Source organism: Sorex araneus, chromosome 3 (genome assembly GCF_027595985.1).
Source record: "Sorex araneus isolate mSorAra2 chromosome 3, mSorAra2.pri, whole genome shotgun sequence".
Taxonomy (NCBI): domain Eukaryota; kingdom Metazoa; phylum Chordata; class Mammalia; order Eulipotyphla; family Soricidae; genus Sorex; species Sorex araneus.
The window spans coordinates 185,539,422-185,550,163 of NC_073304.1; the positions used below are offsets into that span (position 1 = coordinate 185,539,422).

The 10,742-nt window shown below is 49.3% G+C and overlaps 2 protein-coding genes across 3 annotated transcripts; one reads left to right on the top strand and one right to left on the bottom strand.

Moving 5' to 3' along the window:
* Nucleotides 1-1,273: 1,273 nt before the first annotated feature.
* Nucleotides 1,274-8,418, bottom strand: SHBG (sex hormone binding globulin). The gene is given in 12 exon segments (XM_055132203.1): nucleotides 1,274-1,321; nucleotides 1,323-1,423; nucleotides 2,020-2,060; nucleotides 2,062-2,220; nucleotides 2,758-2,882; nucleotides 3,450-3,564; nucleotides 3,566-3,588; nucleotides 3,805-3,965; nucleotides 6,284-6,458; nucleotides 6,640-6,668; nucleotides 6,822-6,901; nucleotides 8,284-8,418. Coding segments are annotated over 11 exon segments (1,005 nt in total). The 5' UTR covers nucleotides 6,850-6,901; nucleotides 8,284-8,418.
* Nucleotides 8,419-8,561: 143 nt separating this feature from the next.
* SAT2 (spermidine/spermine N1-acetyltransferase family member 2) lies at nucleotides 8,562-10,534 on the top strand. Of its 2 annotated transcripts, XM_004605197.2 has the most exons (6): nucleotides 8,562-8,813; nucleotides 8,935-8,986; nucleotides 9,118-9,201; nucleotides 9,313-9,414; nucleotides 9,650-9,690; nucleotides 10,178-10,534. In XM_004605197.2, exons 1-6 carry the CDS (start codon nucleotides 8,748-8,750, stop codon nucleotides 10,343-10,345), a joined length of 513 nt encoding a protein of 170 aa, XP_004605254.2. In that variant the 5' UTR covers nucleotides 8,562-8,747; the 3' UTR covers nucleotides 10,346-10,534. The 2 variants fall into 2 exon arrangements, with proteins under 2 accessions (XP_004605254.2, XP_054987948.1); XM_055131973.1 differs by lacking the exon at nucleotides 9,313-9,414.
* The last annotated feature ends 208 nt before the right edge of the window (nucleotides 10,535-10,742 follow it).

Sequence of the window (10,742 nt, forward strand, 5' to 3'; positions counted from 1 at the left end):
GAAGCTGGAGAGTGAGGCAGGAGGGTGCCACAAGAAGGGTCTGAATCAGCATAATTCTTCAGAGGTTTGGATATGGGAGCCTGTCATCATATTCTTTGAGGACAGAGTTAATCTAGAATCTGTCTGTTCCGTGACCAGCACAAACCAGCGCCAGTTGAATGGAGCAGAGACACAATCCATCAAGAACACAGCTTGTGAGCGGAGATTAGAAGAGGGAGGGGTATTTGCCCCCTTCTATTCTCCCCTTTCCCCTTCCTGTTTCATTCACCCCTTTTCCCAGAACCCCACCCCCCACCCCGCTCCATCTCTCTATGACCTGCTTACGCCCCCTGCTGCTTTTTCCTAGGACAGCAATCGCCAGTCTAAAGGAACTGAGATGGGGTTATACCAATAGTTCAGCAGGTAGGGCGTTTGCCTTGCACGCAGCCGATTCTGGTCTGATTCCCAGCATCCCATGTGGTCCACTGAGAACCACCAGGAGTGATTCCTGAGTGCAAAGCCAGGAGTAACCCCTGAGCATGGCCAGATGTGACCCAAAAAGCAAAAAAAAAATAATAATAATAATAATAAGGGGGGGAGGGGCTGTGACATCCTCCCTTTCCCTCCCTCTTCATCTCTTTTGCTGCCCGGATCCAGGTGCTCAGAAGGCCATGTGCTCCTGCCTCCCAGAGGGTGCCTGGTCCTGGTGTGGGACACTAGGCCCCAGACTTGACCTTCAAGCTTTCTCCACTCCCTGACTACTCCTTATTCTTTTTTTTCCCAACCACACCTAAAGGTTCTAGGATGTTGCCTCCAGATGCTACTCAGGGAATCATCAATCAGGTGTTAGGAATCAAACCTGGGCCTCCTACATTCAAAATATGGGCTTCATCTATTCCTGATTGCTTTTTTTTTTTTTTTGGCTTTTTTGGGTCACACCCAGCAATGTTCAGGGAATTACTCCTGGCGGTGCTTTGGGGGGACCATATGGGATGCCAGAGATTGAACCCAGGTGGACTGCCTGCAAGGCAAATGCCCTACCCACTGTACTATTGTTCCGGCCACACTTGACTGCTTCTTTATGGTCCTCTCTGAGTTGCCAGTGATTCATGTCTTTGATGGATGTCTGCCCCAACCCAGGAGGTTGCGAGCACCAAGAGAATGATTTAGTTCATCGATGTGACCCCAAATTCAACAAACTTTCTGGTACATTGCAGGTGCACAAAAAGTATCTCTGTTTAATTAATTAGTGAGTGACAATAAGAACTCTCAAAGGAGGTTATTAGACGGGAATTTAATAGGTAATGTTGGTATCATTGCCTGGGCTGTGAGGACAGCTGTTGAGTCCAGATGTCATGACTTCTGCACAGGTTCTAATCCAGATCCAGCTTCTGGCCTTGTGCCCAAAGACCATCCAAGCAAAAGGAAGCAGAAGAGGCTTCTCCTAGAAGGGGCATTAGACAAGAGGCACTGGGGACTTCATCATTTCTCCAACATTAGTTGTTTTTTTTTTTTTGGTCACACCCAGCAATGCTCAAGGGTTACTCCTGGCTCTGCACCCAGAGATCATTCCTGGCAGTGCTCGGGGGACCATATGGGGTGTTGGAAATCGAACCCGGGTTGGCCGTGTGTAAGGCAAATGCCCTACCTGCTGTGCTATTGCTCCAGCCCCCCAACGTTAGTTTTTTTTTAATTGAATCACCATGTGGAAAGTTACAAAGCTTTCAGGCTTAAGTCTCAGTTACATAATGCTCGAACACCTATCCCTTCACCAGTGCATATATTCCACCGCCAAGAACCACGGTAAACCTCCCCTCCCCCCCCAGCCCCCAGCCCCCCCACCCCGCATGTGTAGCTGATAAATTTCACTTTACTTTCTCTTTACTTTGATTACATACCAACATTAGTTTTTATAGCCATTCCCACCCAGAGATTTCCTTCCTCTAAAAAGGTGCCTCTTTCCAAGTTCGACCCCTCACCCCACCACATTTAGTTGTTTGCCAGGATATACTGTGGAATGGGAGCATGATTCTCTCTTACCTAATAACACCCTGAGGACCAGGCACCCCTGAGGCTGGGCCCTTGAGGAAGGAGCCAAGCCCCAACGGAGTCAGAGCAAGGATGTGCTGTGATCCCTGGCTCAAGACTACCCTGGATTCACTCAGCTTCAGGTGAACAGGAAGTCCAAAGATCAGGGGCAGACTTCATGAGGGTCTTCGCCCAGAAGACAGCATCACCTTCAACAGAGTATATAGACACAAATAAAGGGGAGGAGAAAAAGATGAGCCGAGATGACTCCCGTGGCCCTCACCATAGCTTTCTGAGCCACACCCTTCATCTGTTGGTTAATCCCCACCACCTTGGTCCTGCATCAATTCTTCTGAATTGACCTTTTTTAAAATCCTTTGCACCCAAGTACACACCCACTCTAAGTAAAAGCTGTTTGCTTGCTGTTAGCAATTTTAAAATATGTAATGTTTCTGGTCTGACATGTCTATCCTTAAGTTTTTTTTTTCTTTTTGGGTCACACCTGGCGATGCACAGGGGTTACTCCAGGCTCTGTACTCAGGAATCACCCCTGGCCGTGCTCAGGGAACCATATGAGATACTGGGATTCGAACCCGGGTCAGCCGTGTGCAAGGCAAACGCCCTACCCGCTGTGCTATTCCTCCAGCCTCATCCTTAAGTTTTTTAAATAAGGACATTCTGAAGCTCCAATCCCCCCAACTCCAAGGCTCCCGGGCCCCAGTGAATTCAGGCAGTGGCCCTCCTCTTATGGGATCTTCGAACTGAAGGCTCAGCCAATAAGGGTTTTCCAGGGTCCCCAGAGCAAGAAGGTGGCCTGAGTCTGCTGCAAGCTGGAGCCTCAGGTCTAGAGAAAAAGTCCATAAGCCTTGGAATGTCTAAGGTAGAAATTACCTCAGGAGGCCTCAGGCTAGAGATTTAGAAGTGAGCAGGCTAGGGCTCATGGTGAAGGGAGAAAGGCTCTCCAGAGCTGGCCAGGAAAGAAAAATGGAGTTTGGGGCTGGAGCAATAGCACAGTGGGTAGGGCGTTTGCCTTGCATGCGGCCAACCCGAGTTCGATTCCCAGCATCCCATAAGGTTCCCCGAGCACTGCCAGGAGTAATTCCTGAATGCATGAGCCAGGAGTAACCCCTAATGCATCGCCAGGTGTGACCCAAAAAGCAAAAAAATAAATAAATAAAAATAAAAATAAGAGGCTGGAGTGATAGCACAGCGGGTAGGGCGTTTGCCTTGCACGCGGCCGACCCGGGTTCGATTCCCAGCATCCCATAAGGTTCCCCGAGCACTGCCAGGAGTAATTCCTGAATGCATGAGCCAGGAGTAACCCCTAATGCATCACCAGGTGTGACCCAAAAAGCAAAAAAAATAATAATAATAAAAATAAAAAATAAAAATAAAACAGATTGAAAAAAATAAAGAAAAGAAAAATGGAGTTTTCCTTAAAGATTGAATTCTGCTTGTGTTCCTGGTGGGAAGGAAGTGCCAGGCTGGGACTCTAATGTACTGCTCCTGAAGCTAGTGTGTGCAGAGGCTGAGGCCTGGACTTGTTGGTCCAACCAGACAGTCATCCAGCGCAGGGATCATCTGGAAATAGTATAGGGAAGGGGAGAGGGGATGGAGAGATCAGAATCAGGATACTGGTGCCCCAGTCTCCAACCCACGGTTTATTCTTAGCCAGAACGCACATATTTGACCTCCTCCATGTCATTCCCTCTCCTCAAAATGTTAGTTGTGAAAGTCCTCCAGTCAGCAGGTCTTCACCTGCTTGTCATGCTGCTCATCCTCCCCCATGAAAGTTACTGGCAGCCTGAGGTTGAAACAGGGAAGAGCCATCTCCCCCAATGCAATCCTCAAAGTGGTTTGGGGTTTGCTGGTCAGAGGCCCAGAAGCCTGTCTCAGGCAGACCACATCTTCCTCATCCACCTCCAGCACCAAGGAGTCCCATGGATTTTCACTTGTGTCTGCAAGGAGAGAGGCAGAATCAGAAGTTGTGGCCTACCTGTACCCCTTCCTTGGGAGGAAGCTGAGCACAACGAATGGTTCACCTGAAGCATAAACCATCATCCTTTGCTCACTCACACCTCGGCCCTTATATACCTTTTTTTGTCTTTTTTTTTTTTTTTTTTTGGTGAGGAACAGGGGCTGGAGAGGGGCCTACACTCTGCAGTGCTTACTCCTGGCTCTATGCTCAGAGATTACTCCTGGTGGAACTTGGGGGTGAGACCAGGGATATGACACAGGTCAGCTGTAGGATAACATTGGTTTGTCCTTTCTCCCTTGCCACAGGGAGCTTAGGTTTATTGGGTTATACCCACCACAGTGCTCCGAGTCACTCCCATTCCTTCGTGTGCTTATTTGTAACTTCTTGGTGCTCTCTTCCCCAACTGGTCTATCACCCTTTTCCCCTAATCAGACGCTGTTAACTTGTAAGGTCAGATCCTTCTAAGGACACTGAACTTGTAAGTTAAATATTGCTTTTCTCCTCTCTTTATGTCTTTTGCAGTTTACTCTAAAGCAATGTCCCTTTTGTATGGACACAGGAAGACAGTTAATATTATGCATTTGTAACTTGGGAGTTAATTGATTCCGAGCACTCCCAGACATCTGCTTCCTCGACTTAAGCCTCAGTTGCCCTTAGATCCTAGCACCCCAAAAGCAGGGTCCTGAAGAGGGACTGAATGGACCCAGGGCAAGCTATGAGCTACCCTGGCATCAAAATGGGCCAGGCTAAAGTGCCACAACACTTAACTATAAGTTAAGAGCATGATCACGGAAAAATGCTGTCATGATCCAAAAAGTAACAACGAAATTAGGACCCTACTAGGGTTAGGAAAGAATAATCTGGCCTGAGCACTGTAGTCTGAGATCTATAGCAAGATGGCCCCGGGAGAGCAATCCTATAAGCTTAATGTATCTCTTATTGTGTCCACATAAAATGATTAATATTATGAATGTATGTTTATTGGACAAGGAGAGGAGAAACACACCCATGGGATTCTGCTCTTGAGTAGGTTGTCCTACTGAATGAGAATCTGTCCTAGAAGAAGCTTCCCCTGAGGGAAGGATTTCCCTCTGTTGATTGTATGACCACACCTATGTGTAATTATTACCCCAACCCTTCATGATTTGGGATTTAACTAGGCTGTAAGAATGGGCTGGGGAGATGCAGAAGGGGAGAAGCAGAGGAGGATGGAGAGGAGACTGGAATAAATGGCAACTGAGACCAGCCAGCCTGGCCCTCATTCCTTCCTTTGTCTTCCCATCGTCATCGACCTCCACAGGGTGGGGGAAGTGGTCGTGGCCCTTTGTATTTTATTTATTTATTTATTTATTGCTTTTTGGGTCACACCCAGCAATGCACAGGGGTTACTCCTGGCTCTGCACTCAGGAATTACTCCTGGTGGTGCTCAGGGGACCATATGGGATGCTGGGAATCGAACCCTCGTTGGCTGCGTGCAAGGCAAACACCCTACCCGCTGTGCTATTGTTCCAGCCCCCATATTTTATTTTTTGAATACACAGTCAGCCTTATGCAAGGCAAGCACCTTAACCCCTGTACTATCTCTCTTGACATCTATGTACTTTTTTTTGTTTGAATTTGGGGGACCATATCTGGTAGTCCTCAAGGCTTACTCCTGGCTTTGTACTCAGAGACCACTCCTGACGGGGCTCAGGAAACAAAATGTGGTAGTGGGGATTGAACCCAGGTTAGCTGCAAACAAGGCAAACACCCTAATCTGCTGTACTATCACTTTGGCCTGAATTCTGGAGTCTCAGAATTCCCCTCTTAAAAAAGTGGAGACAAGGGGTTGGAGCAATAGCACAGCAGGTAGGGCGTTTGCCTTGCAGGCGGCTGACCCGGGTTTGATTCCCAACATCCCATATGGTCCCCTGAGCACCACCAGGAGTGATTCCTGAGTGCAGAGCCAGGAGTAACCCCTGTGCATCGCCAGGTGTGACCCAAAAAGAAAAAAAAAAGTGGAGACAAAAAGGGCTAGAGCAATAGTACTGTGGGTAAGTACTCACGTTCGGTCCCCAGCAGCCCATATGGTTCCCTGAGTACTGCAGGAATGATTCCTGAGTGCAGAGCCAGGAGTAAGCCCTGAGCACTGCCAGGTAAGGCCCCAAAACACACACAAAAAGTGGAAATAAGAATAATAACTTTCTGGGGGTGTTGTCAGGTTCAGTGAAATGGCAGTGGTCGCAGGATGTTCATTAACTTCTGTCTGTTCCTCTTCCTTGAATCAGCTCAAGACATAACACTGTTTCTCTCAGAATCAGATCAGGTCTACCTGATGCCACTACCCATCATTCACTTGGGGTACAGAGCCCACTGTAAGCTGGTCCTAGGGGTTGTGCAGTTGGATCTCAGGTCTCCCATCCCAAAATCCTAGAATAAACCAGTCATCTTTTGTGTTGGTGTCACCATTAAAAATCACCCACCCCTGGGGTTGGAGCAATAGCACAGCACATAGAGCGTTTACCTTGCATGCGGTCAACCCCCCACCCCGTTCAGTCTCCAGCATCCCATATGGTCCCCTGAGCACTGTTGGGAGTAATTTCTGAGTGCAGTGCCAGGAGTGCCCCTGAACATCACCGGGTGTGACCCCCCAAAAAAAATCACTCCTTCAGGATCCAGGTTTCAATTTCAAAGGAGGAAGAGACTCTGAAGGGTATAGAAGGAATTTCTGTGCATAGGCTGGGTGCAGGTTGGGAGGAAGGAGGCACAAGAGACAAGGGGAGGCACAAGGGACAAGGCTTGATGGAGAAAATATAGGGTCAGGGGACCGAGTCAAGGGCTTAGGTCAATCCCATACCTTGTGATTCTGTAAAGTTAAAGGTCATGATGGTGACAGGCTCTTGTCCTGGACCACTGCTGAGGTACAGTAGGATGGCCCTGGGTCCATCAGAAAGAAAAAATAAAACAAGCTAGAATAAGGACATGCCTGTAAGTAAAATAAGCTGCAATAAGAACGTGGCAGAGACAGGAGAGGGATTGCTACAGGCCTGAAGGAGGAAGAAAGGAAGCAGGCAGAGTCAAAGTGCCACTCATTTAAACGCACACAAGGACTAAATATCCTGGCAAGTTCCTATACCTGGGTGGTATAGGGTCTGTTATAGGTGGTATAGGGTCTGTCCCTCATGGCTATGAAGCAGCAGGAGCAGGATCCACAGCTACAGTTGTAGGCGCAGCTGCAGCTGGGATGTGACTAGTGGGTCCCTGTGTTCCATAATCAGCTTCAGTTCTCTCTGGTGCTCAGACAGTTCTGGGGGGAATATGTGGGGGTAAGCCCCCTTAAGCATGATTGTTGGAAGGTTAAAAGTTGCCCCAGAGGGACTAAGGGTTGGGGGAGGGGATAGGGGAACTGACCCTATGGCCACCCTGAGGACAAAGGGAGGACAGACAGTTTCTCCCCTACCCTCCCAAGTGGCTGAGAAAGTCTAGGCGCTGGAAACAGAAACCCCATTTCCTTTCTCCTCCTTGACAATCTGACCCGAATTCCTGTGTTCTGTCCGGCTAGGGAGTCTGCCTGCAGACACTGAGGGCTTGATACAGTCTTACTCTGCTTCCCACGTTGCATCCTTCACCAGCGTCCTGCCCAGCTTCTTTTCCACAGCTGCCTGTCCCCATACCCAGTTGGGTTGGGGGCGGGGGACGAGGGAGGAGAGGGAGTGTGAGTAAGTCACAGCACCCTTGTGTCTGGTGCCTTTATCTGTTAAATGTGAAAAAGCCTCTTATTATTATTAGCTGGGTGAAGGCAATGAGGACTAATTAAGATAATGCAAGCAAATGCCCAACTATCTGCTCTGGGGTCTGCCCGCAGTACTTTCCCAGGCCTCTGGGCTCTGTAGCACAGAGATGTATTGTCTCTGGAGTATGATTTAGTGGCTGCTAAAAAGTGACCCACCCCCATTCAATTACCTCCTTTAACCATTTACTGCAAGGTCCAGCCTCAGCTATCAACTAATAGTTGTATCATCATCTCCTGGTTCCCCCACACACATTTTTTTTGGTTTTGGGGCTACACCTGGTGATGATCAGGGGTTACTTATGACTCTACACTGAGGCATTACTCCCGACAGTGCTCTGGAGGCCATGTGAGATGCCGAGGCCTGGAACTCAGGTTGGCTATGTGCAAGGAAAACGCCCTACCCGCTGTACTATCCCTCTGGCTCCCTGATTCCCTTTTGAATATAAATGTCCTGAGAAAGGAGTAACACTTGGAGCCACACAAGACCGTTAGAAAACAGCGTCAGTGCTGGTTGCTTCTGACTCACCTAATGTCTGGATGGACTTGATCAGATGGAGTGCATGGCAGAGCAGATATCACTGTATATTTCAAAGAAGTAAGCAGTGAAATTTGAGCCAAGGGTATCTCTCCAGTATAGATGGGAACAGCTAGGGATCCTGGAAAATCCGCCTTGACCCCTGCCCACCCGCCCCTTCACGGGACCCGGTAGTAGGGGCTGGGCTAAGGGGCGGAGACATGGTTACTCGGCACGCTGATTGGTTGGTCGGTGCGTAGGCAGAAGCAGAATTTTAGGATTACGACCCCCGCCTCGCCCATTATTTTGCGGCTGGTTGGTAGCTGGAGGCTACTTCAACTCTCCAGAACTGTCCCTCTGTGCGTGGTTGCCGGGCTCCTGGTGTCGTAGGCCCTTTAAAAGTTCCCAGTTGCCCTTCACCGGGTTCTGCAAAACGGAAGTGGGGGCTCTGGACTTCGGCCCCAGACCGCATCAGGATGGCTTCCGTGAGGATCCGAGAGGCCACGGAGCGCGACTGTGGCGATATCCTGAGATTAATCCGGGTGAAGCTGCGGGCGGGAACCCGGCGGAGCCGGGGTCTGCGGGGTGGGGGAGGGGGAAGGGGAAGCGCAGCCGTGAAGCAGCGGGGTCACCTGCCCTAGCCTAACTGTGCACGCGTCCTAGGAACTAGCTGAATACGAGAAACTCTCGGATCAGGTGAAGATCAGTGAAGAAGGTGGGCTCCAGCTCCTGGGGACTTGAGGAAGAGGCTGGGGGCAGGTTAGGGGTGGGGTTCCCCAGCCTATTTTCAGCCTGACCTCGCGCCGCAGGCCTTCACTATCTTGGTCACAATTGCAATCTCTGCAGCTCTGAGAGCCGATGGCTTTGGAGAAAATCCTTTCTACCACTGTCTGATAGCAGAGTTTCTTCCCGCACCCGGTGACACACAGGGTAAGAACCATGCCCTGCCCCGGTCATCCTCAGAGGCCTTTTACCTTGGAGGCCAGCGGCCTTAACCTCCCCCCATCTCTTTTCTTTTCTTTTTTCCCCCCTTTTTCTCAGGGCCCTGCGTGGTCGGGTTTGGATTATACTATTTCATCTATAGCACATGGAAGGGACGAAACATTTACCTGGAAGACATCTATGTGATGCCAGAATATAGGGGTATGGCACAGAGGCCAGAGCAGGCGTGGGAAAAGCGGACTTCCAAGCCCCCTTTATCCTCACCTCTTTAATTTTGAGGGCAGTTTCTGGTAGTGCTCAGCGGGGTTAGGCCCAGTGGTGCTGGTGGTGAACATGTGGTTCCAGGGATCAAACTCAGTGCCTCTGCATGTGCTTTAGCCTTGGATCTGGCCCACAAACAACCCCTTTTTTTTTTGCCTCTTTCTTCTCACAACAGGTCAAGGAATTGGTTCCAAAATAATCAAAAAGGTGGCTAAGGTGAGAAGAGGGATGAGGGTCATGCTGGACCCTGAATATATGAAGGTGTATGGGAGGCACTCATGAGAATAGTCTTCTTTTTCTCCTTCTCCTTCTCCCTCTCCTTCTCCTCCTCCTCTTCCCTTTCTCCTCCCCCTCCTTCTTTTTCCTCCTTCCTGCTTCTTCTTCCTCTTCCTCTTGTTCTTCCCCCTCCCTGAGATTAATCCGGGTGAATTAATCCTGTTCCCTCCTCTCCCTCCCCTTTTTCCTCCCTCTTCTTCCTCCTCCCACCTCCTTCTTCTTCCTACACTCAGTGATGCTCTGGGTTACTTCTGGCTCTGCGGTCAGGGATCACTCCTGGTGGGCTCGGATGGGATCATATGGGATGCCAGAGATTGAATCCGGACTGGCTGCATGCAGGCAAGCACCTTATCTGCTGTACTGTCACTCTGGCCCCAATACTTTACTTTTTTGACTCCTTGAAATACAGTGATGTCTTATTCCACAGGTGGCTCTCGACAAGGGCTGTTCCCAGTTCCGCCTGGCAGTCCTGGACTGGAACAAGAGGGCCATGGACTTATATAAGACCCTAGGAGCCCGTGACCTAACTGAAGCTGAGGGTTGGCATTCCTTTCGCTTTGAAGGAGAAGCGTTGAAGGCATTGGCAGAGAAGTGATGCCATCCTTTGAGGACCTCTCTTTACTTCTCCACCAATTCAAGCATTTCCCAGAAGCTTATCTCCCACAGAGACCTCTCTGAAGGAAAAGGTTTGTGAGTGAATAGTCCCAAAACTACAGAAAGCAGAATTTAGGGAGAACTTTTCGATCCCCCTGTTGCGGATGAAAAATAAATGAGAATAACTGTGTCTTGATGTGTTGATAAAAGATCAGCTTTAGACCAGAGAGAGAGTACAGCAGGTAGAGTGCTTGCTTTGCACACAGTTGACCCTGTTTTGATCCCCAACACTACATATAGATTCCAGAGTCCCTCTAGGAGACAGAGCCAGGAGTAAGCCTTGAGCACTGCTGGGTATAGTTTTCTATTTAAAAACAAGATAGTTTTGTGTGTGTGTG